The 27,489-nt window shown below is 35.3% G+C and overlaps 1 protein-coding gene across 1 annotated transcript in view; it reads right to left on the bottom strand.

The window, feature by feature from the left end:
- DPY19L2 (dpy-19 like 2) overlaps positions 1 to 27,489 on the bottom strand; it is a 99,028-nt gene that overhangs the window by 32,065 nt on the left and 39,474 nt on the right. The window contains exons 10-15 of the mRNA XM_025929673.2: positions 19,173 to 19,250; positions 18,262 to 18,348; positions 11,561 to 11,620; positions 5,799 to 5,879; positions 3,516 to 3,617; positions 2,358 to 2,429 (exon numbers count right to left, since the gene is read on the bottom strand). Of these exons, the coding sequence (XP_025785458.1) occupies positions 2,358 to 2,429; positions 3,516 to 3,617; positions 5,799 to 5,879; positions 11,561 to 11,620; positions 18,262 to 18,348; positions 19,173 to 19,250 (480 nt within the window). The remainder of the gene's footprint in view (positions 1 to 2,357; positions 2,430 to 3,515; positions 3,618 to 5,798; positions 5,880 to 11,560; positions 11,621 to 18,261; positions 18,349 to 19,172; positions 19,251 to 27,489) is intronic.

Here is a 27,489-nt window from a genome sequence, read left to right as displayed (position 1 = left end):
AGATTATTATAAAATTATTATGGCATATCTGCTTCCCTGATCTCAGCCACGAGTGAGCACTGGGAAGGCCAGTGAGCACCTCTGACAATGTACCACAAGATGCTGAGGGAGGGAGGAGAGCAGGAGGAGTGAAGGGGAAGGTGGGGGCTAAATTGGGCCAAGGAGGCTTTAGCTACAATCCTATGCAACTTAAACAGTAAGATAAAAACCTTATGGGGAACTTAAAATTTTAAACTGTGAAGGATATGCGCTTTACAACTTAGAAATAAACAATGAAAAAAAATAGAGTGAAATTTGAACTCTAATTTAAAATTAAATCTAAGTTTAGAATCTTTAACTTCTCTCATTTGTTCAAGAACATTTTTTATGGATGAATGTTTCAAGTGACATAAATGAGATTCTAGTCACTTAGGCAAGCACAAAGCCTATTTGGTGGTATAGTTGATAGAATATATGCACTTAGGGGAGTTTAAGATTCTGTAGTGTCACAGAAAAATCATACTATATATGCCTTCTTTCTTTCTTCCAGAAGTGACTTCACACAAGTGAAAATGTAAATTTAGATCAGACATATCCTTGAGGTGAAAAAGAAACCACAATGGGACAAATAAAGATGAGGGGTTTACCTGGAGGCAGAAAGGAGTTAAGCTGCAGGGATGGGTGTGTGTGTGTGTGTGTGTGTGTGTGTGAGAGAGAGAGAGAGAGAGAGAGAGAGAGAGAGAGAGAGAAAGAGAAAAAGAGAGAGAGAGAAAGAGAGAGAGAGAGAGAACATGCTAATGCACATGCATTTGAGCTGTGGTATGTCTGGGGGCAAGTACTATGTTTATGAGTCTTGGATCTTAATTTTAAAAAATAGTAATAGTAGATCTAGCTCTCATCTTCTCGGATGCCAGCTATCTCCTCACTGAAGAGTTAATTCCTGCATTACCCCTTTAAGTGTAGCCTTGGAAGAATACCACCGTTTGCCATGATGGAATGGAAACAGGCTAGTGGAGAGCTAGGCAGAGCCCAGGGGACACTGCTCTAGTTTACCCATTCCTTCTCATTACCTCTAGCCTCTTTCCAAGTGGTCCCTAGGGAACTGGGTCAAGGGAGAAACAACAGAGATCAAGGTAGAGACAGAGGCTTCTCATAAATTGTTCACATTTTACATGAAAACACGGGAATGAGAAAATGTGGGAACTGCAACCACACACACAAGGTATGCACCGTGACTTTACACATAGAAAACTAATTGGATCAGGGCCACCCCTGGTATGGTGGCAGAGAGATGCTCCTGCTATCTATTTAAAAGTCTATGATAAATACATACTTGAAAGGGCGGGCCTACGCCGGCCGACTCCATCTTGCTCTGTGTCCTTCACCTTGACCACACCTCCTCCCCTTGAGTAACCCCCCCACCCTCACCTGCCTAACAGGACTCGGACCCTTCCCCAGCCAATCGGCTGAGGCCATAGCCATTACCTCACTAACTGCCCCTAGGCCCCAATAAAACCTTTGTCCTTTTGAAACTCTCTCTTCTCTCCCCGGTATCTCACCACTGCGTCGGTGCAGGTAGGGGATTGAGCTCGAGCTAGTGCGAATAAAGGCTCTTTTGCTTTTACATCGGACTTGGCTCCCTGGTGGTCTTTTGGGATCACGAATTCTGGGCATAACAATACTGACTTAAGACGACTTGTAAACAGTATCATAAAGATGGTTCAAAATTGCAAAAAACTAAGACCCAGGTTCTTTAGGGTTTCAGATATACCACTTCAAGACCAAGAAAATCTGTCACAGGTATTTTAGAATATTATTTCTTCTATCATTAATAATGTTTTCTTTTGTTGGGAAAACAGTGAACATACAATGACTTTTTAAAGAATGTGTGTAGAATTTCTCCTGTGAAGGTCTTAAAGCGGATTAAGACTTCCTTGAATGTGCTTTATATTTAAAAGCTACCAAACTGTCATCTTCCTTTCACAGCACCTATAACAATTGTAATTCTTTAGTTATTGTGTGATTATTTGCTTAATGCCCCACCCCACACCCACACCCACCAAGAATGTAAGTTCCAAGATAGAAGCAGGCCTGTTTTATTTGTTCCAGTGGACTGACAATGTGAATATAGTTCATGGTACATAGTAGGTAACTGACAAATTTCTTTTAAAAGAATAAATAAGAATATCTTTTCTAATGAGGCTTTCTAAAACCCACATAATACTAGATAAAGATCTGAGTAAGAAATCTGTTTTATGGGGGAAGGGTTCACCCTAAAAATAAGATGGAATTCTGATAAGATGGAATTCTGAACTACAATTCTATTATAGCCCTTATCTTGAACCCAAAAGCAAATGATAACAAATTTTTAAATATACCTTTTTAAAGATAAAATAAGTAATCAACATAACAACTGGAAGCAATAATGTCTTTGTGTATCTCAATGGAGTCTGAAATAAAGCAAATTGTTCAAAAGTCATTTATTAAATTTTATATTAAGTGAGTAAAAACTTATACCACAATGAAATTTCATAAAGGTAAAAATGTTTTTGCCGTTAATATTATGTATATTTATCAACCTTCATCTTCTAATACAAGAATGAAAATTATAAAAAGTTATACAAATGTACCAAAGGTTTTAACGGTAAAAACTATTAAAACAAAAATTAGCTATATATTATTTTTCTCCTTCTTTTGGTATTATCTTTCCTTTATTTATATAATATTAATTTTTAAATTTTGTGTTTACTGATCCCCAGGCCCTATATTATCATTTCCTGGGTTGCAAAGTTCCATTATTTTCGCTGGTGAAACTAGAGCGAACAAGGAAGAAAGTCAGCCTACATACTTACTGTAAATATGAATAAGTACTGAAATGACATTAGCAGCTAAATAATTCTCATGACCCATTAATGTGGTCAGAGTGATTTACCATGTCACTAAATTAAATACTTTCTTGAAGGCAGAAGCCAAGCCATTTTCCTCTTTGCAGCCAACAGCCTCACAGATAATTAGTGCTCATAATAGTTTTTGAGTAAATGTATGACTGGTTGGATAGATAAGAGAATAATGTACGATTAATAGTATATCTTTCTCGGCACCATTTTGTTAAAGATTTTTATAATATTTGATGTATTAAATGAAACATAACTACAGTTTTTAAAAACCAAAACAAGAACTTAGATTTATTTTTTGTGAGTAGTCCCATACTTCTAAGTGACATACACTATTAAAAGTAATTGAACTGTACTAATAGTAATTCACTGTGGATCAAATAGTATGGTAGGCACTCTTCCTGGATTATCTCATTCAACCATCATCAAGAACTCTTTAAGATAGGGGTCACTGTTTACTCATTTTACACATAAAAAAAACCGGTAAGGAATGCTTATGATTAGTAAAAATTATAGTAAAAAAATGATAAAGTTGGTTGTCTCTGAATAAAAAATTTGAGTTTCAGACTAAAAGGAAAACTTCAGAGCAAAAGACCATCATACCTGTAGAGAAGGAAAAAAAACAAAGAAAACTGTTCATACCGCTTTTTCCATGAAGTCAAATTCAGGAGCACAGGTGTAAATTAAGGTATCAAAATCTGTATACCTTAAGATTCTGGCTGCTATAAGGTCACTCAGGCGAATCTGGGAAGAAAATAAAGTAAAAGAAATTAAAATTACACTAATAATTATGGTCAATAATAACTGATTTGTTGTAATATTAACAAAGTCTACAGAGCAGATAAATCCAAGGTACATGGACGGCCCTCAAAGAAAACAAACAAAAAATTCAGTGAACAATACATTATTATATACTGAATTATGAAGAAAACAAAACAAAGAGAAATATCAAAAGAATGAAAAGCAGAAAGAGGTCAGAAAAAATAAGCAGACATGATAATATAAAGAGTGAGTTAAGATCAACAATAGCTGGGCAGAAACCACCATGTAGTTAATCATGAGATTTTATAATCATTTCTCAAGAAGAAAACAGTCTCACATTAACCCTTTTTACCACACAGTGAAAAACATGAATAAATTTCCTATGTGTTGTCATTTTCACAAAGTTGCATACACTGATTACAATTTTTGGTGTTTCTTGAATTTTTCAGGCATATAGTCAAGCCATTAAACATAACAGCTATTCATCATAAGAATTATAACAACTACACACACGACTTTGATTTAGTTACTTGATCTCCAAGTCCTCTGAAATAAACATCACCAACCAAACTCAATGTAGAACTCTTATTTTCAGTTATTTATTACCCACTGTCAGTGAGACAATTGTTTTTCCACTGCATTCTCAGAAGGCCAGAAAAGAGAAAATATATGGTATATAAACCTTAATTCAAATTATTTTACAGAAATGAAATTATTTTATATCAAGTGTAATAATTATCTGTGGTTTTCATTTATTTATGATTCCCCCTACCTACCAGTAGCAAGGGTAATTTAGAATTGACTTCATTTTTCTAATTTTGACTGGGCATGATGACTAATAATTTAACTAAACCACTTTCATTGCAAGTCTTTCGCACAAGTGTCACACACACGAAGCAACTTAAGAGTACGGGGGGGGGGGGGGATAGGTGTGTGAGTGTAAGATTTGTAATGAGTTGGGTGACAACGTGGAGCAAGGCAGAAAAGAAACCCATAGACCAACTTAACAAATAGATGACTTAGGAGGCCTCAATAAAGTTCACCATAAAATGTTTAGCCCTACAGAATAAAAAGGAAAAGAAAAAAGGAGTATATCAGACATACCAGAGAACAGCAGCAACAAATAAACCTAATAAATCACCATACAGAGCTACCAATAAATGGCAGATAAATCCATATACTTTGAAATTTTATTTAACTTGAACATGTATGCTAGCTCAATTCTACTGGAGAGTGATAGCACTTGACCTTTTAGAGACTAAGGACCATAATCTGTTGTTAAAGATGAAGAAATTTCAGCATTAGACAGGGTTCTAATTAGATAGTATGAGATGAAGTACGTTTCAGAGTAGGTTACTGTGTGATTTGCTCATGTATGCTCATATCCAAACAGAAAGTAAGAATCAAAAGTAAGTTTCTGCATTGTTTTCTGTCCCTTAAACTGATTAGCTAAGTAGGGACTTAAGCTTTGACAAGGGCTATTATGTAAGACACTGGCTTTAAAACAAACACACACCACACATGAGGGATAGGTCCATATATTTTCTAGAAGATGAAAAGATAGAGGATTTTTAACATTTACCACTTTCCTTTTACATAACAAGAAAAGCTTTAAAAATATCAAGTCATACCTTAATTTTAGTCTATTAACTATACATAAATAAAACTACATTAAGATTTTGACTATTATATTTCAAAGCTGAGTACAGACTGCTCATATGTTAACATTTTCAATAAATGAGTAACTTATTATTTAAATAAATGAGGTTATTTGTTTAGGAGTTTATTTTTTAAGTAATCTCCATACGCAACATGGGGCTTGAACCCACAACCCCAACATCAAGAGTCACATGCTCTACTGACTGAGCTAGCCAGGTGCCCCAATTCGTATTTTAATGAAATATAAACACATAACTACTTGAGATATTATTCTTTTTTTTTTCTGGATGGCTAGGTTAGCATTCATTGATAGTTTTTTCTTAGTGGGTTGAAAAGATCACTTAACTGTAGGGTTTTATTACTGAGTCTGCCAATAATTAACTCCAGGACCTTGAAAAGGCACTTACTCTCTATAAACTAAAGAGGTAAAAATAGATGGTTTTAAAGTTTTCATCCAGCTACATATTCATAGGAATTTTTATGCTTTAACTAGAAAGTACTTACATGATCTGAAACACCTAACATTTTAGATGTCAGAAATTTCAAAATAATTGTTCCACACAACCAGGCAAAGCCTTGAATCAGCTAGAAAGTAAGTGAAAGAAAGAAAGAGACAGAAGTCAGACACTAAAAATCTTAAGTTACCCAGCTACAAAATTCAATCATATCAACAAGCGGTATGGGAAATTTTAATCATGGTATGGAAAACTATATTAGTGATGTGATCTAAAAAAAGGTTGCTCCTTTAGAAAATTTTGTTTAAAGGCAAAGAATTGAAACAGATGACATTGGTATAAACTACATAACAACACTAGAGTTCTACAAATTCTAAAAGAGTTTTTTTCAAGTTATTTATTTTCAATTTCTGTGAAGAAAGGAGTTATATGTTTGGCTCCAAATATTATTTCCTAGCAGAAAAGTCCTTTTTTCAAAAATAGGATTAAATTATAAAATATTCTTCTACCACTCTTTTGGAAATAGAATTATATGAGTCCTTCCTCAAGAAAGGAAAATTTCAAAACTTAAGCTTTCATTTTAAAGAGAGAAATAGAAACTAAAACTCACGTGGGGGTTTCTGTCGTTTTGTTTATTTTTTGGCTAACCTTGATTAGAAAAAGCACAGATGTGGACTTCTAGGTAGCCTGAGGAAAATTATAGCAGACTAAATCCAAATCTCTCCACACTCATCCAACAAGTAGGACAATGCAATCACAAATATAAAAAACAGGTAACAGTACAAACTTCAAATTACCTGTAAATAGAAAGAAACAACATATACAGCAAACTTAAACCTCAAGTTCCTGATCTAAGCCTTTGCAGAGAATGAGGGGAGTCTCAAAATCATGCAGAAGAGGAGAGAGGGAGGTGAGGAGTCCTAAAATGAACTGAAATAACCGGAGGGAGAGAAAGTCCACCTTACATGTGAGAAGAGCCAGGAGACTGGAGAATGAGCTATACAGAGCGGGGACTTAAAGGGCTCAGTATAAGAAGAACTGACCTCAGAAAGGCATTACTTCTGGAAAGAGAGGAAGGGAAAAGAAAGAGAGAAACCCTCTGAAGAATGTGTGGATAAGGAAATAAGGAAGAAAGGAAAATCAAGTATCCAGAAAAATAAATGAGGACCAAACAAAAGACAATCACTACTGTCACTGAAAGATGAAGGAAGGAAGTTAGTAATTGATAAAACCAGATTTTGTTACATTGACAAAAGGCTGCACCTGGATTAGAAAATACCTGCTCTGAACACAAACTAATTAGATGAAAGATGTCTATGTTATCTATAATAGAGCTTCTATAAGAAGGTAACAAAACTGAGAGTCAAACATTTCAGCTGCTGATATCCATTCAAATGAATGATAAAAATCTTACAAAGCAGAAAAAACTACAGTGCAGAATTAAAAGCTGAATTAAGTAAGCTCAAATAAGCATTCAGAGACATAATTTTTTTTTAAACTAAGAACATAAATGGACAAAACCAGAAAAAAATGAGAGTACTTATTAAATATAGAAAAAGAAATGGAAGAAAAGAGGGAAACCATTGAAAAATGAAGACAATCTTGGGGCGCCTGGGTGGCGCAGTCGGTTAAGCGTCCGACTTAAGCCAGGTCACGATCTCGCGGTCTGTGAGTTCGAGCCCCGCGTCAGGCTCTGGGCTGATGGCTCAGAGCCTGGAGCCTGTTTCCAATTCTGTGTCTCCCTCTCTCTCTGCCCCTCCCCCGTTCATGCTCTGTCTCTCTCTGTCCCAAAAATAAATAAACGTTGAAAAAAAAAATTAAAAAAAAAAAAAAAAAAAAAGAAAAATGAAGACAATCTCAAGGTAACTAAAGGAGCAGAGATTTATTTTTTTATTTTTATTTTTATTTTTTTTAAATTTTTTTTTTTCAACGTTTATTTATTTTTGGGACAGAGAGAGACAGAGCATGAACGGGGGAGGGGCAGAGAGAGAGGGAGACACAGAATCGGAAACAGCCTCCAGGCTCTGAGCCATCAGCCCAGAGCCTGACACGGGGCTCGAACTCATGAACCGCAAGATCGTGACCTGGCTGAAGTCGGACGCTTAACCGACTGCGCCACCCAGGCGCCCCATAAAGGAGCAGAGATTTAAATAAAAATTCAAAAAAAACACTGAAGACCGTAAAAAAAAAAACCACCCACAAAAGAATAAAAATGAGATTAAACAAGGAAATAAAAGAATCATAGAAAGTAGTAGAAACAGAAGACAGGCAACATGTTTGTAACTGGAGTCCCTGAAAAAGAAAAACTGAGCAATGAATTCACACTAGTATTCAAACTACAATCCAAGAAAACTTCCTAGAAATAAAAGACCTGGACTTACATGTGGAAAGGACCCACCAGGAATTGGGAAAATTGACCAGTATGGTAAACTACCTCGAGACATAGCCTAGTAAAACTTAAAAAGGAAGAAAAGTCCGTAACAGTTCTCAGCACATAACTTAGAAGGGCAAGAAAATTTGGCTTGCACCATGCATATTAAAAGAAACATAAAAGCAATAAAACGGTGTAGAAGCATTTTCAAGACACTCAAGAAAGTCGGAACCAAGAACTTTATATCTAGTCCATCTGTCATTCAGGTATAAAGATTACAGAAAAACAGTTTCAAGTATGCAATAATTGAGGGAACAACTTTCCTGAATATAGAAAGTTAAAAATGAAAGAGAAATGTGTAATGAAATATGTAGAGAAATTGTAAATACAAAAAATAATATAACATTTACAACATAAATAAAACTCTTCAAATTCTCACAAAGCAGTGTTTGACCTGTGCTATACAAAGATGTACTGAAACAGATTCAAAAACGTGACAATGAAACAGCAGCAAAAATGTACCAAAGCTAATAAGAAACTAAAGCTTATAATCCTATCATCACTAAGTTTCACACCAAAAAGCATTAGATATAGAAATTATTTTGACACTAAAAGACACAATTCATGAAGAAAATATAATTAAGTATGAATATCTATGTATTGCAACCATCCTTATAAAACAGAAGTTACTGGATCGTCAAGGAGAAACAGAAACACACTAATATTAAAAGACTTAAATACACTTTTTCAATACACTTCAATACACTTTGCCACTTTGTCAGTGGGCAAATAATACATAAAGGTATAAAAGACCAAAACATTTAAAAATAAATTTCGTGGATAAATTTATCAAAATATGTCTTGCTAATAAAGGATACACCTTCATCAAGCACACATAAAATATTCACAAAAAAATGATCATCCATTAGGTCACAGAGAAAGCACCCAGTAGGTCCACAAACTAAAATGTAATCTTCTATCATCGTGATGTAATAAAACTAGAAATTTATAACAAAGTTAGAAGAAAAAAAGGTCCTTCCCTCCTGGAAATTAACAAACTTACTATTAAAACAGGTCTTAAGTGAAAGAGAAACAAAAATTTATTTTTCAAATATGATAATGAAAACTACATATTAGGAATGAAGAAAGTCATGTAAAACAATGATCAGAAGAAAATCCATGGCCTCAAAAACTCATATCAATAAAAATGAGAGAAAAAATAAATTAATTAAAATTTGATTCAAACATCTAGATAAATAATAAGCCAAGAGGAAACACATGAAAAGAAAAACACAAGAATAGTATATTACGTTTACTCCTTTATGTATCCATTTTCTTTTTCTTTCTTTTTAATTTCTTCCTGATGTTCTAAGATTCCTTCTGGTCATTTAGTTTCTGCCTCAAGAACTTCCATTTACTATTCTTTAAGGGTTGCTCTGCTAGCAACAAATTCTCTTAGTTTTCCTTCATCTGAGAATGTCTTTTATTTCCCCTACACTCCTAAAAGACACTATCCCTGGACATTTAATTTGCAGTTGACAATTCTTTCAGCATTTGACAAATGTTACGCCATCTCCTTCTGGCCCCATAGTTTCAGGCTAATGTAATCTGAATCAGTTTTGCCCTATAGGCAACATGTCATTTCTCTCTGCCTGCTTTTCAGATTTTTTGTCTTTAGTTTTCAGAAATTTAATTATGATGTGTCTTGGCATGGATATTGTTGGGCTTATCCTACTCGGGATTCACTCCATTTCTTGACTCTGTAGATTCATGTCTTTTACCAAATTTGGAAAGTCTTCAGCCATTACATATTCAAAATTTTTCAGCCCCACTCTCTTTTACCTCTCCTTGTGGAATTTCAATGATACAAATATTAGATGTATGTATGCATATGTATCTATATCGGTCTAGAAGTATGGGTCTAGAAGCAAGGAAACAGTGTAGCAATGAGAACACTCAGCATTCAGACCTTGGCTTCTAAATACCATATGGAGTAAGATATGCAATATAATCTTTATTCCACAGGTATGAAAGAATTACTTGGAATAGTAAAACGCCAAGTTTTTTTGGGAGGAAGAAAAAGTGTTAGTTCACAAAATATCTTTGCTTTTCCTTTTTGCCTTTTATGGGGAAAAAGCCATAAAAGGTCAGAATATCCTTTGTATTGTTTACATAACTAAAATTTATCTCTCCCCTTTGCAAAAGACTGACATCAATTCTGTCAGCTTTAAAAAATAAATGTTTTGAACATTAATTATATCTCAACTTTTTTCTCCTTAGATGTTTGTTTCTTTGAATTCTTGACTTGAACGCTTAATTTTTACTCTTTCCAGTCTAAAACTGAAAAGAAGAGAATAAATCTCAGTACAGCTTTGGCAGAATTTCCTAAATGTCCATGGATGCTATTCTGTTTGTTGCCATTTTTCAACAGTTTGTAATAGAAATTTTGACTTTGAGTTCAGTTATTAAATGAAGATCTTTGAATTTTCCATCAATTTCCTGGCTTCATCTTGGAAAAAACTGCTAATTTTTGTGAACTAAAAAAATCATATATTAGAAGAGTCATATCATCCACTAATTCAAGTGCACAAATATTTCTGTATTTTCACCATTAGAGAAAGCCTCCAGTAGCGAGTAACTGGCAACTCAATACACTTTGTCCTTTTGCATTCTGAGTAGAAATCTACCTTATCTTACCATAACTTCTCCAGCTTTCCCCTATTAATATATCATATGTAATCACATAGTTCTTCAATATGGCAGGTTTTACTTTTTCATAGGTGTACATCTACATCAAAGATCAAGAGATAAAAAAGGAGTGTCACCTGTCCAATATTACGAGAATTAGTAATTGTAGTGTCTACCTAACAGCATACTGAGTTTACTTGGAAACAAAACACACAAACATAGAATTAACGTGGGCCATCCATTTGCATGTGTGGGAAGAAGTCAAAAGAAGATTAGGTGGTGTATGAGTTGATATAAGAAAGGGCTGGGAGACTGTAGGGAAAATGTGACAGGGACAAAAATAATAGTCTAACATGGGAAGCAGAAGAACAGATAGACGATAGACAGATGTAGAGAAAAGAAAAACAGAAAGTAGGGGCAGGACTACAGGCTGAGTTATTTTGAAGAGAAGGTTAGTAAATTTAAAGGGAGAAACTCAAGGCAAAAAAATTTTTTTTACAAAGCAAGGCAGTAAGGGTATATATAGCAGGGTGAAAAGTAAAGGAAGGGAGGCGTGAGAGTGGTCCTGAAATACATGAACTCGTTTCTGACAATGACTTGTAGATGTCACTAAGGACTATTTCTTGCCCCATATTAGTAGGTATTTATAAGATTTATTGACTATAAGTCATTCGAGTTTTAAAGTATACTGTCTGTATTCAGTTTATAGAAATAAAAAGTTCGAAGAAATGGTAAAAAATGTTGAATCTTACCCAAAAGTTGAGTTCAGACACTCCCAATCTTTGAATTTGATTTCTCTTTAGAATTATCACCTAAAATGCACATGATATAAAATTAAACAATTAAATAAAATTGACATTTTATATGACTGATACATTTTAAAAATTACCCAGCCACCCCCTTCCATCTTGGCTATCACCAGTCATTTTCCTTCTTAATTGTTGATTTTTCAAAATTTGGACATGGCAGATTTCCTTTTAGTGACACCTCAATCAATGCTTTATGTACCAGCAAGTTGCTTCTAGAATCAAGTTAATTCCTCACTGAATTAGCTGTGATGCCTTGTGCAGGTTACTCCTCTGAGGGTGTGGGTTGTTTGTGGGAGGTGTGTCCATGCAAGGATATATGTTAAGTCGCCCAGCAAAATTAGTGGTCTAAAATAACATGAAAATCCTTCCTCCCCAAATTCCTAAATAAAATATTTTTAAATTTTTAAAAAATGGCTAACTGGGCATGCTTGGGTGGCTCAGTCATTTAAGCATCTGACTTTGGCTCAGGTCATGATCTCACGGTTTGTGAGTGTGAGCCTCGCATTAGGCTGTCTGCTGTCAGCACAGAGCCTGATTAGGATCCTCTGTCTTCTCTCTCTCTCTCCTTCTCCCCCATTTGCATGCTTTCTCTCACTCTTTCTCTCTCAAACAAACAAACAGTTAAGAGGTACCTGGGGGTGGGAAGCACACAGTTGTGGAAAAACAGATGCTGTTAGAACTGGAAATTTATTTAGATGAAGGGGACTGGGGAGAAGTGCTCTAGAGTGACTGTGGGTGCTGGATGCCAGGCATTGTGCTGTGTGGGTTGAATATTGTAGTGGGATGAAATAAAAATAAAAACAAAATATTAAAAACATACCTAACTGAACTTATAAGAAAGAAAATGAATTTTCCAGATGCCAGAGAAAGCAGATGACTTTAAAAAACATGTAGGAGAAAACTTAGGGTAGTCTTCAAGAAGGACTGCAGAATAAAGTTGCAACAATGGGCTTACATCAAAAGAAGAAAAGGGCCTGGGGCTATGGAAGGTAAGAAATTGGACTTGAGACATGTATAAAGCTGGGGTCCTCAAAAATCATACCCTTCAGTGTTATCAACTAAATGTTTATGTCCCCCACCAAATGCATGTGCTGAAACCCTAATCCTCACTCTGACGTAACAGATGAAACCTTTGGGAGGTAATTAGACCATGATGGCAGAGCCCTCATGAATGGGACTAGTGCTACTATTTTTTAAAAATTTTTTTACATTTATTTATTTTTGATAAACAGAGTGAGACAAAGTGTGAGCGGGGAAGGGGCAGAGAGAGAGGGAGACACAGAATCCGAAGCAGGCTCCAGGCTCCGAGCAAACGGTCAGCAAAGGGCCTGATGTGGGGCTTGAACCCACAAACTGTGAGATCATGACCTGAGCCGAAGTCAGACGCTCAACCAACTGAGCCACCCAGGTGCCCCGGGACTAGTGCTTTTATAAGAAGAGACATGGGAGAGATGTCTGTCTCTTGACCATGTGAGAATATAGTGAAGGCATCTGTAAATCAAGAAGAGAGCCCTCACCAAGAAACAAATTGGCTGATATCTTGATCTTGGACTTCCTAGCCTCTAGAACTGAAAAATAAATTTCTGTCTATAGTATTTTTACTATAGCAACCCAAACTGACAAAGATACTCAAGGACTAGGAATACTCCTCCTGCCATTGCTACAAGCTCACAAGGTATTTGAGTTTGGGGTGGGAAGAAAAAGCTTCCTATAAGAAACCGAAATCTTAGGCCTGTGTGTTACTTAGATTTGGTGTAGGATTTTGCAGCATCTAGTTAGCTCAAGGTGAGCCAGGATTCCTGAGCTTCCAACAACGGAAAATATAAATGGACCAAATTATACACTGCAACCTGTTTGTAAGTGCAAAATATAGGAAACAACCTAGATGCCCAGACATTGGACAGTATTTGAATTATCTACGGAACATACCCAGTGTAGTACTATGAAACTATATAAAGAATGAAGAAGATCTCTATGACATTATATGGAATTGTATCCAGGATAGGTTGTTGCATGATATATACAATAGGCTGATAAACCAAAGTGAAGAGGACTATCTAAGTATTCTACCTTTCATGTAAGTAAGAGGAGATATGATAAATAAATAAATATATTATATATATATATATAAAATATTTATTAGTGTAAAAAAGAAAAAACAACTAAATGGGAAAACCAGAAAACCAATGAGATATCTTACAGGAAAGGCAGGACCAAGGTGAAAAGAAAACTGGAGAGAAAAGGTAGAGGGAATGAGAGGGAGTGACATTTTCTGAGTACAACTTTTTATATATTTCTTATTCTTAGAAACATGATAATATTTCACCCCCAAAATAAAGTAAGTAATTAAAATCAATCAGGATGGAACTACTGCTTCTGGTCAAGTTGATATAACAGGAATCACACATACTCTCCCATCTGAAATAACTAAACTCAAGCAAAATAGATTATAAGAGACTACTGTGAACAGTTAGATAGTAACAAATTGATTACATAGAAGACACACATTCCTAGAAGCAAACAATCTACCAAGACAGAATCATACAGAAACAGAAACTCTAAGCATACCTATAATTAGTAAGAATATTGAACAAATAATCAAAAACCTCACAACAAAGAAAAAAATCAAAGACCAGATGGCTTTATTGATGAATCCTACCAAACATTTAAAGAAAAATTAATGTCAATTCTTCTCAAACTGTTTCAAAAACTGCAGAGGAGGGACACTTCCAAACATATTTCTTAAGGCCAGCATGACCCTGATACCAAAGCCAGGCAAGGACACTAAGAAAACTGACAGACCAATATCCCTGATGAACACAAATGGAAAAATTCTTAACAAAATACAAGCAAACCACATTTAACAGCACACATTAAGAGGACCATTCACCATGATTAAATGAGATCTTGCAATGCTAGGATGGTTAAACATATGCAAATCAGTTAATGTAACATGCTACATTAACAGAATGAGGGATTAAAAATCACAAGATCATCTCAATAGATGTAGGGAAAGCACTTGAAAAAAATTAGTGTCCTATCATGATAAAAACTCTCAACAAACTAGGAATAGAGGGAGATTACCTCAACACAATAAAGGCCATATTTGAAAATCCCACAGCTAACATCATACTGAATGGTGAAAAACTGTAAGCTTTTACTTTAACATCAGGAAGAAGGCAAGATTGCCAACTTTCACCATTTCTATTCAACATAGTACTGGAAGTCCTAGCTACAGCAATTAAGCAAGAAAAGGAAATAAAAGGCATAAAAAATTGGAAAGGAAGATGTAAAACGATCTCTGTTTGCAGATGATGTGATTTTCTACATAGAAAACACACACACACACACACACACACACACACTTGGAATAAATAAATTCTGCAAAGAAGCACAACACACAATCAATATGCAAAAATATGTTTTGTATTTCTACACACTAAAAATGAAAACTCTGAAAAGGAAATTAAGAAAATAATCCCATTTGTAATTGTAATAGCCTCTGGAAAAAAGTATTAAGAATAAACTCAAACAGGTAAAAGACTTAATACATTGAAAACTACAAAACATTGCTGAAAGAAACTAAAGACACAAATTTAAAGATAGTATTTATCTTATTTCACAGAGCATGATGCCCCCAAAGTCCAACAATGTGGTTAAAAATGGCAGGGGGGCACCTGGGTGGCTCAGTCGGTTAAGTGTCCAACTCTTGATTTCAGCTCAGGACACGATCTCACATTAGGTCATGATCTTATGGGTTCACGAGATCAAGCCCCACAAGGGCTCTATGCTGAGAGCACAGAGCCTGCCTGGGATTCTCTCTCTCCTTCTCTGCCCCTCCCCTACACGTACACATTGTCTCTCTCTTTCTCTCAAAATAAATAAATATTTTTAAAAATGTCAGGAAAACCTTACATATTTACCTTTAGCTACTATTGCATGTGCCCTTCATTTGTGTAGAGCCAGACTGACATCTAATATATTATTTCTTCCATCTGAAGGACCCCCTTCAACATTTATTTTAGTGAAAATATGCTGGTCATAAAGTCTTTGTGTTCATTTTGAAGGATATATTTGCTGGGTATATAATTACAAATTCCCAATGTTTTTTTTTTCTTTAAGTATTTTATAAAGATGTTGCTTGACTATCTTACTGCTTGCATTATTTTTCTTATGAAAAATCTTTTGACATCCTTACCCTCTGTTCTTCTACATTTAATAGGTCTTATTTCTCTGGCTGTTCTTAAGATTTTCTCTTTATCACTAATTTTGAGCAATTTGATTATCATGTGCCTTATTTAGCTTTCTCTCAGTTTCTTGTACTGAGATTCAACAAGATTTTTCGTATCTCAGTTGGTAATTTTCATCAAATTGGAAAAGTTTTGGCCATTATTTCTTCAAATATTTTTCTACCTCCTCCCAACTTCCCTCATTTGGACATGTACTTTATTTTCCTATATGAACTGTAAGTGAGGGACTGATATATCACCATTTTGCAATCCCTATTTAATTAGTGGATCTGGTACTAAGCATTGATGGCTGCCGCCATAAAAAGAGAGGCACCAGATATTATGTGCCTCCTGCTAAAAAAACAATACTATGGACTTGCCAAAGGAATCAAATCTGAACCTGTCCAAGTTTTAGATCTAATTATTAATATACAGTTGACCCTGAAACAACACAGGTTTGAACTGCATGTGTCAACTTAAATTTTTTTGGTAAGTACAGTACAGTACTGTAAATGTATTCTCTCTTCCTATGATTTCCTTAATAACATTTTCTTTCCTCTAGAGCTTACTTTAAGAATACAGTACATAAGACACATAACATACAAAATACATGTTAATTGACTACTTATGTTATCAGCAAGGCTTCCAGTCAACATTAGTTACCAGTAGTTAAGTTTTTGGGGAATCAAAATTATATGTGGATTTTTAATTGCATGGGGATTTAACATCCCTAGTCCTTGCACTGTTCGAGGATAAACTGTATTATAAATAAAGAAGGCAAAGGAAGATGTAAAATCACCCAATGAGGATTCAAAGAGCAAAACCTAGACCACAGCACCTTCCTGTGCTGCGTTCAATGACCTGAATTCTTAACAAATAAATTTCTTGGAAACAAAACCAGGAAGATATATAGAAAAGCTGTAGGTAAAAATAGAAAATTAATTGATGAAACTATAAATGAAAGCTAGGAGTAATTACCATAATCAAGACAGCTATTCCTGCTTTAGAGCAGTGCAAGGGAGTTATAATTGGGCAGGACACACAGAGGGCTTCTAGAATGGTTAGACAAGTTCTAATTTTGACTTGACGGCAGCTTAAGTTACTTTGTCAAATAACAGTTCATTAATCAGTATTTATCACTACTAGTCAGTACTAAGTACGTAAAACATTTGTTTTATGTAGTTTTCTACACGTGTGCTATATTTCAAAACAAAATGCTTTCATAAAAAGGGGTAGATGATTACAAGTACTTTACTTGTAAAGTAATACAAGTAAAAATACTTTTTTTTTACAATATTTTACTTGTATATTTGACAATATTTTACAAGTATATTTTACAATTTTTTACTTGTATATTTTACAAGTAAAAATACTTTACTTGTAAAGTAATTTACTTGTCAGTAATACTGACAAAACTTGACAAAATGCTGAAAGGTTTTTGGGGAGAGAGAAAAAGTAGGGATTACTTATTTGGGGGGAAAAAGAGGCTGGGGACCAAAATATTAAAATATAGGGGAAATCCCAAGAGCCCATCTATGTACCATATGTGGAAAAGTGCCACATTTTGGTATTACTGTGGTTCATATCATTTCTAATCATTACAAAAAGAGAATACCCCAATAACATTCCAGTGGAGGAAAACACTCCATGCTCTGGCTCATGAATATTAGAAGTGTGACTCTAAAGTAATAAAACGAATTTACTGAACCACCCTTCCAAATACATAATCCAAATGAGTGTTATTCCATGAAAGTAAGTCACATGCATTATTCTCATCATGTTGCCATTGCTTAAAACAGTCTGAAACTCCTCTTTCTAAACTGCCTTCAGAGATAAATTTTTTTCCAGAGATAATTTATGGTGCAAGAAAATCAGTCTAATTACTTTATTGTCACACCATATTTTGACCAAGATCTATATTACCCAAGATCTAATCACCCACCTTGTTCACAAGACTTTGGTCATTTCCAAAAATTAAATCCACCCTTGAAAGATGAAGATTTGCCACCATTGAGGATATTCAAAAGAATGTGCCACCATCTGTGTCTGTGTAGGCATTTCAGAGGAGTTCAAAAATGCTTTGGGCAACGGCAGTGTCACTGCAATAACTAGTGTACTAAACTGACATAGAAAGAAATAACTAATTTTTATCATAGATGGCATATTTTTAAAGTAAGTCTTATTAGCTTATGATTGTTTTTAAAATATTTACTTGGGCATTGCCTTAAAGAGGTAAATTTTGGATTGTATTCATTTTTCAAGGATAAGATAGACAGAAAGCATTATTTGGGAAAGTTTTTCATGTGAGCAATAATTCGGAAAGGGCACTATTTATTCTCCTAAGCTTATATCACATGGGTAAACCTACTATTTGACAGGTAAAAACAAATCTTCAGGAGCTTAGCAAACACTTACCCATGTCATTAACAAAGATGATGAATAATAAGAAGATAAATACATTGGATTTCCAAACATCAACACAAAACAAAGGAGAACTGAAATCTGAAAATTGAGGAAAAGAAACATCTGTTTTATTGTGACTAGATAAACAGCATGATGCATACTTTGTCTACAGGCATAGTCACTTCTAATACAAATGTTATATGCATAAATAAGATTGATAAATACATAAGTAGATCTTGGTCAAATGATAATAGAATTTCAACACACTGATAGGTTTTAAGTGTTTTCAACACCATAAATTATATACAGGAGAATTTCATTTTATTTCTCTATTTGCTACTTGCTATAAAGAAAACAGAAAAAACACTATTGTTTCTATTGATTCAATGATGGAATAATATAGTAAGAAAGACTATAGTAAGAATATAGAAAGAATATAGTAAGAAAGTAAGTATTAATTTTTCTAATCTTATTTTTGTTGGACTACTTGAAGATTTCCATAACTAACAAGGCCATATTTTCTTTTCTTAGCTGAAGTATATATATATATGTATTTAGAAAGTAAGATTTTAAAAATGCAAAAACATAAAATTTACAGGGTCATATTAATGCAAAGTGCTAAAAATCTCAGATCTCAGGGAGAAAAGGCAGTTTCAAAAGTAATGATAATAATAAATAAGACATTAAAAATGTTTAAAGTTTCACAGAACATAAAATATCTATAGTCTAGTTGATAGAGTGTAATCTATCTGATGTTATAGATGTAGATATATAATAGTATAATCTTTCCTTCTGGATAATATCAACATCATATACATTAAATACTACTTGGAGGAGGTACCCCCATAAAATAGAGTCAGTTCTGTTTTATCAACCCTGAAATCTTATTTTAATATTTGACTTATAAATGTTAAAAATATTACCATGTTCATATAAATGATCTTCTGAAATTTGTTTGGCTCAATGTACCCCACAACATACATGGGAAATAATGAAGCTATCTGAAATAAAAATAGCAAAAAAGCAAAAGTGAAACCAAGCAGAAAACAAACACTTCACTACCTATAAGTAAATATAAGAGTTTATTTCCAATAATGATAATCAAAATAATTTGAACCAACATTATCATTAAGAACTAGAATAGCTAGAAAAAATATTTCAAAACCTGTATGAAAGCCACACATCATTAACAAAGCAAAAAAGAATTAGGAAGTTAAAACTAGAGAAGAGATGGAAACCTAGTGATGAGTGTGACATTTTGGGTTGCTTTTATCCCAGACGTAGCTGCCAATTCCAACAGAAGCAGATTCTAATAGAGGTAGTTAAAAGATCTCAATGGACTCAGTACTCAGGGGACACAAAGAACGAGATCCTCACTAAGTCCCCAAGCTTTGCTTTGGGATATAAGAGAGAAGCAGAAGTCAAGCAGCCCTCAGAAAGATGGAAGTCCACCTTTGAACCAGCTCATTCTCTCATTGTATGAGGGTGACTGAAGATTGGTAGTGCCTTTATCTGCCTAGTGAACAAATTTCAATCTTCTCTGGAAGAAGTTAATATCAACCTAGTCCCAAAGTAACTCTGTGATTGTTCATGTACAATATCCAATACCACATCAAAACCAACCAGAAATAGGAGATATCTATTATCACTAGGATAACAGAAACAGATATATAAAGAATCTACTTTATGGGTCAGTAAACTTTTTACGTAAAAAGCAGCTAGTAAATGTGTTATGCTTTGTGGGCCATGTACAGTCTCTGTTGTATATTCTTCGTCTATTTTTTTTTTCTTTAATGACACTTTAAAAATGTAAAAACCACTCAGCTTGTAAACTACTCAAAAACATGTCTGGCATCATCAGAAATAGATTTTCTTTTTGATATGTGGAAGGAAATAACAGATAAAATTGAGACTTCCTGGGGTGCATGGGTGGCTCACTTGGTTAAGCATCTGACTTAAAAGCTCAGGTCAGGATCTCACAGTTTGTGGGTTAGAGCCCCACATCGGCTCTGTGCTGACAGCGTGGAGGCTGCTTGGGATTCTCTCTCTCTGCTCCTCTCCCACTCGTGCTCTCTCTCTCTCTCTCTCTCTCTCTCAAAATAAATAAACTTTAAAAATTTTTCAAATTTCCAAGAGCGTTCTGAAAGCCATAATACAAATTGAAATATATAAATTTATTACATAAATATGTAAATAAATTTATTACATAAATATTACATAAATTTCCGTGTAATATAAATATTAGAATAATCAATATTAAGAAAGATGGATTTATTTATTTTTTTAACATTTTTATTTATTTTTGAGACAGGGAGAGACAGAGCATGAACAGGGGAGGGTCAGAGAGAGGGAGACACAGAATCTGAAACAGGCTCCAGGCTCTGAGCTGTCAGCACAGAGCCTGACGCAGGGCTCGAACTCACGGACTGCGAGATCATGATCTGAGCTGAAGTTGGCCGCTCAACCAACTGAGCCACGCAGGTGCCCCAAGAAAGATGGATTTAAAAGCAGGTTAAATACAACCAAAGAAGTGATAAATTCGAAGGTAGGTCAGAAGAAAACATTTACAAAAAAGAATGACAAAGGGATGAAAAATATATGAAAGAATATAATAGATACAGAACATACAGTGTAAAGGTCTAATATATTCTACTTTATATCTCAGAAGAGGATATAGGAATGAAATAAAAACTATATTTAAAGAGATTATATCGGAGAAGTTCCAAACATTTACAGAAAAAATCAAGCATCGATTTATAAAGTATTACAAATCCCCAACAAGGGATAAATTAAAACAAACAAAAACTTGACCACACTTGGCATATCATGGTCAAAACTGCTCGAAACCGAAGGCAAAGAGAAAAATTCTTTAAAAATCTGGACACTAACTGACTTTAAGACTTACTATAAAGTTGCAGTAATCAAGACAGCATGATATTGGAAAAATAACAGACAAATTAATCAATGCAATAAAATAGAAAGCCCAGAGACAGATCTATGCAATTATAGGCAACTGAAGCTTGACAAAGAAGCAAAGATAATTCAGTAGGGAAATGATAGTCTTGTCAACAAATGGGGCTGGAAGACTTGGACGTCCATGCACACACAAAAAAATGAACCTAGACCTAGACCTTACATCTCTCCAAAAAAATTAACTCAAAATGGATCTTAGGGGGGGTGCCTGGGTGGCTCAGTCGGTTAAGGGTCCAACTTCGGCTCAGGTCATGATCTCACGGTTTTTGAGTTTGAGCCCTGCATTGGGCTCTGTGCTGACAGCTCAGAGCCTGGATCCTGCTTCAGATTCTGTGTCTCCCTCTCTCTACCCCTCCCCTGCTCACACTCTGTCTCTGTCTCACAATAAACATTAAAAAAAAAAAATGGATCTTAGGCCTAAATTTAAAACGCAGACTATAAAACATCCAAAATATAACATAAGGAGAAAATCTAGGTGACTTTATTTGAGAATGAGTTTTTAGACGTAAAACCAAAAGCATGACCCATGAAAAAAATTCATAAATTGAACATTCTTAAAATTAAAAACCTCAGTTCTGCAAAGACACCATTAAGGTGTCTGTCCTTAAATTAAAAAACAAGGAAGAGACTGTGACAAAATCTTTGCAAAACCCATGTTGATAAAAGTCTGGTATGCAAAATATATTCAGAACTCTTAAAATTCAGAAATAAGAAAACCCAATTTATTTTTTTTTTAATTTTTTTTTTTAACGTTTATCTATTTTTGAGAGAGACACAGAATCCAAAGCAGACTCCAGGCTCTGAGCTGTCAGCACAGAGCCCAATATGGGGCTCGAACTCAAGGGACCGTGAGATCATGATCTGACTTGAAGTCGGGACACTCAACTGACTGAGCCACCCAGGCGCCCCAGAGAACAACCCAGTTTAAAAATGGGCAAAAGATCCAAACAATTACCTTATCAAATAATATATACAGATGGCAAATAAGCACATATAAAAATGGTAACTGTAAATTAAAGCAATAAGGACATACTGCTACGCACCTATAAGGATGGCTGAAATCCAAAAACCTGATAAAACTGGCAATTTCTTACAAACCTAAACATAGTCTTACAATACAATCCACCAATCACACTCCTGAGTATGTACCCAATTGTGTTACATTCTTATATGCATACAAAATTCACACAAATGTTTCTAGAATCACCCAAGACTGGAAGCAACCACAATGTCCTTCAAAAGGTGAATGGATAAACAAACTGTGTAAATCTGTACAATGAAATATCATTCAGCAGTATAAAAAAAATGAGCTATCCAGTCATGAAAAGACATGGAGAAACTTAAATGCATATTGCTAAGTGAAAGGAGCTAGGGTGAAAAGGCAACATGCTCTATGATTCCAACTACTTGACATTTTATTTTGGTTATACTTTATTCAATTAAAGATTGCAGAACTCTACTGCAAAGTACAGTATTACCATTGCTTATATTTTAGAGGATGGTATTCACAGTCATTATTATGACTGAGCCCAGGAATTCTTCAGTTTGGGCCTTTGAACAGAAAAGTCCCATGCAATTTAACACTCAGTAGTAAAAGAGGTTAGGAGTTCATTGTATGTACAATTTCAAAAAAATTTGTAAACACAGAAACAATGAGTAATTCATTCAAGAGTGCCAAGAAGATGTTTGTGTTAAACAAAGCTGAAGATGGTAATACTTTCAAGTACTAAACAATTTACCTGAATACAGTTTTCCAGTGCTTTGTCATACCTTAGCTACTTAGAGCTTCAAATACAAGTTTGTTTGTTTTTTTTAGAGACAATCCTATAAATTTAAATCCTATCAATGGATACTAGAGTACCAATGCTATCTCCACCCTAAAGGTACTTACTTGGTGGTGTGGAAAAAAAGGCAAGGATACAAATAGCTCAGCAAACCTCTTTTCAACACATTATCAAGTGCCTCATAAAACAGAAGGCGACCATCAAAACTCACAGTTCAAGAATGCATAAATTATTACAAGTTTATTCTATAAATCAACTGTCCAGAATTTGGGAGTTTGAGGCTAATATCTTACTGTCAAACCCTTTGTCATTTCTTGTTCTCTCAGCCTAAATACCTTACTACCCACCTCCTCCCCCAGAAGAGATAAGACAGGTGGAATGTAGTTCCAAGCAATATACCAGGTAATGGATAATCAGAACTTAACTAGACTTAAGAATTTTACCCTTTTTATTATGGTTAGAATCTCTACTAAGGAACCCCCTATTTTTTCCAGATTTATTAAGATGTAACTAACTCACAACATTATGTAAGTTTAAGGTGTATAACATGTTGATTTGACATACCTATATATTATAACAGGATTAGCACTTCAGTGTTAGCTAATATCTCCCTCCATTATGTCACCAAATTCCCATGTCATTTTTGTAGTAAGAACATTTAAGATCTACTCTCCTGGCAACTTTCAAGTATATAAAACGATATTGTTAATTGTAATCACTCTACTGTGTATTAGATCTCCCAAATTCATTCATCTTCCAATTGCAAGTTTGTGTTCTTTGAACAATATCTCCCTATCTCCCACCCCCACATACTGGTAACCACCATTCAACTATACTAGCTTGGCTGTTTTTGTTTCCACATATAAATGGTATCATACAGTATTTGTTGTTCTCTGCCTGACATATCTCACTTAGCACAAGGCCCTCAAGGTCCATCTATGTTGGCACAAATGGCAGGATTTTCTTCTTTCTCATAGCAGAATATTCCACTGTGTGTGTGTGTGTGTGTGTGTGTGTGTGTGTGTGTGTGTGTGTGTGTATCCCATCTTCTTTATCCATTCATGTGTTGAAAGTCACTTAGGTTGTTTCCACATCTTGGCTATTGTGAATAATGCTGTAACAAACATGGAAATTCAAATATCTCTTGGATAATCTCTTTTCATTTCCTTTGGATATACACCTAGAAATGGAATTGCTGGATCATATAATAGCTCTATTTTTAATTACAAGGAGAGCCTCCAAACTCTTCCATAGTGGTTGCACCAATTTAAATTCACACCAACAGAGCATAAGCATTCACTCCATTTCTACTACATCCTCTCCAACACTAATTATCTCTTATCTTTTTATGTTCATCTCTTATCAGATGTATAGACAAGTAACATTGCATCAAACTAAAAAGCTTCTGCACAGCAAAGGAAACAATCAACAAAGTAAAAAGGCAATCTATAGAATGGGAGAAAATATTTGCAGACCATATATCTGATAAAAGGTTAATATCCAAAATACTTATTACTAAACAAAACCTCCTAATACTCTAGGGAAAAACTAATAATGCTATTAAAAAATGGGCAAAGGCTTGAACAGGTATTTACCCAAAGATATGCAAATGGATAATATATATACAAAAAAATGCTCAATGTCATTAATTATCAGTGAAATACAAATGAAAACCACAATGCTATGTTATCTCACACCCATTAGGATGGTTATTATCAACAACCAGGCAACAAGTATTAATGAGGATACGGAAAAAAGGGAACTCTCTCACACAGTTCACACAGTTGATACATATGCAAAATTGTATGGCTGCTATGGAAAACTGTATGAAGGTTCCTCAACAAATAAAAAATAGAATTACCATATAATCCAGCAATCACACTTCTAGGTATTTATCTTAAAGAATTGAAAACAGGGAGGAGCCAAGATGGCAGAACAGCATGGAAGTTTTTTGTATGTCTCGCATCCATGAGACACAGCCAGAACAACACTAAACCATCCTACACACCTAGAAAACTGACTGGAGGAATTCAGCAGGTAAATGGCGTAGAGAAGTGAACTTAGGGAGCAAGAAGGTGCAGGGAGGAGGGTGCTTTTGTGAGCGGAGAGAGGATGGAGACTGGGGTGGGGGAGTGGGGGGCGGGGAAGTATATGGGAAAAGCACCCCTCCCCAAAAGCAGCTGGAGAGAAAGTGGAAAATTGGAAATAGCCGCAGGGACTAAACTAAAAAGAGAGAAAGGAGAAAGGAGAAGGTTTAAATTCCATTAAGACTGTAAACAAGGGGAGTGCAAAGTCTGCAACTCCACAGCTCAATACTGGCAGTGCTCTGGTGGGAAGGGCGAATCCCCAGGAACTGAGTGGGGTCCGGGAGGTTCCCAGACCACATGGGGAAAAGCGGTTCCACTGCTGGAAGGACATTTGGTGGAGACTGTTGAAGCCACCTGGTCCCAGCAGACCCCAGAAAACCACATTCGCTGGTGCTGGAACAAGGTCATTAAGGGTGAAGCCTGGTGCCAGATGTGTGGTGTGATTTTCCATAATCCCTGAAACGCTGCCTGCTACACTATCTCATGAACTTTTTTCTGGGGCAGGCTGGCACCTGGCCGCAGCCTCAGGGCATTGGCAGCAGCAGGGTCCTGCAAGCGTTCCTGGGTGCAGCTGGCATTCGGCCATTGCTCGGTGAGACCCTCTTGCAAAGGGTTGGAGACTTCAACACCCCACTCACAGCAGTGGGCAGATCATCTAATCAAAAAAGGAAAATATGGTTTTGAATGACACACTGGACCAGGTGGACTTAACAGATATATTCAGAACATTCCATCCTAACGCAACAGAATATACATTCTTCTCCAATGCCCATGTAACGTTCTCCAGAATAGACCATATACTGGGACACAGATCAGCCCTAAGTAAGTACAAAAAGATTGAGATCATACCGTGCATATTTTCAGACCACAATGCTATGAAACTCGAAATCAACCACAAAAAAAAAATTTGGAAAGGTAACAAATACTTGGAGACTGAAGAACATCCTACTAAAGAATGAATGGGCAAACCAAGAAGTTAAAGATGAAATTAAAAAGTATATGGAAGCAAATGAAAATGATAACACTACAACCCAAAACCTCTGGCATGTAGCAAAGGCAGTCATAAGAGGAAAGTATATAGCAATCCAGGCCTTCCTAAAGAAGGAAGAAAGATCTCAGATACACAACCTAATCTTATGCCTTAAGGAGCTCGAAAAAGAACAGCAAATAAGACCCAAAACCAGCAGAAGACAGGAAATAATAAAGATTAGAGCAGAAATTAATGCTATCGAAACCAAGAAAACAGAACAGATTAATGAAACTAGAAGCTGGTTCTTTGAAAGAATTAACAAAATTGACAAACCACTAGCCAGTTTGATCAAAAAGAAAAAGGACCCAAATAAATAAAATCAAGAAAGAAAGTGGACAAATCACAACCAACACAACAGAAATAAACACAATAATAAGAGAAGATTATGAGCAATTATAGGCCAATAAAATGGGCAGTCTGGAAGAAATGGACAAATTCCTAGAAACATATACACTACCAAAACTGAAACAGGAAGAAATAGAAAATTTGAACAGACCCATAACCAGTAAGGAAATCGAATTAGTAATCAAAAATCTCCCAAAAAACAAGAGTCCAGGGCCAGATGGCTTTCCAGGGGAATTCTATCTACCAAACATTTAAGGAAGAATTAACACCTATTCTCTTGAAGCTGTTCCAACAAATAGAAATGGAAGGAAAACTTCCAAACTCTTTCTATGAAGCCAGCATTACCTTGATTACAAAACCAGACAGAGACCACACTAAAAAGGAGAACTATAGACCAATTTCCCTGATGAACATGGATGCAAAAATCCTCAATAATATATTAGCCAACCAGATCCAACAATACATTAAAAAAATTATTCACCATGACTAAGTGGGATTTATACCTGGGATGCAGGGCTGGTTCAATATCTGCAAAACAATTAATGTGATTCATCACATCAATAAAAGAAAGGACAAGAACCATATGATCCTCTCAATAAATGCAGAGAAAGCACTGGACAAAATACAGCATCCTTTCTTGACAAAAACCCTCAAGAAAGTAGGGACAGAAGGATAAGGTCAGGAACAAGATAGGGATGTCCACTCTTGCCACTGTTATTCAACATAGTATTGGAAGTCTTAGCCTCTGCAATCAGACAACACAAAGAAGTAAAAGGCATCCAAATCAGCCAGGAGGAGGTCAAACTTTCACTCTTTGCAGATGACATGATACTCTATATGGAAAACCCAAAAGATTCCACCAAAAACTGCTATAATTGATTCATGAATTCAGCAAAGTTGCAGGATATAAAATCAACGCACAGAAATCAGTTGCATTCCTATACACCAATAATGAAGTGAGAGAAAGAGAAATCAAGGAATCGATCCCATTTACAGTTGCACCAAAACCCATAAAATACCT

This window comes from Puma concolor, chromosome A2 (assembly GCF_028749965.1).
Source record: "Puma concolor isolate L17-30 chromosome A2, mPumCon1.1.hap2, whole genome shotgun sequence".
NCBI classification, from domain to species: Eukaryota; Metazoa; Chordata; class Mammalia; order Carnivora; family Felidae; genus Puma; species Puma concolor.
Note: the sequence above shows the minus strand (reverse complement) of the source record. Positions and strands in the feature narration are given on the sequence as shown.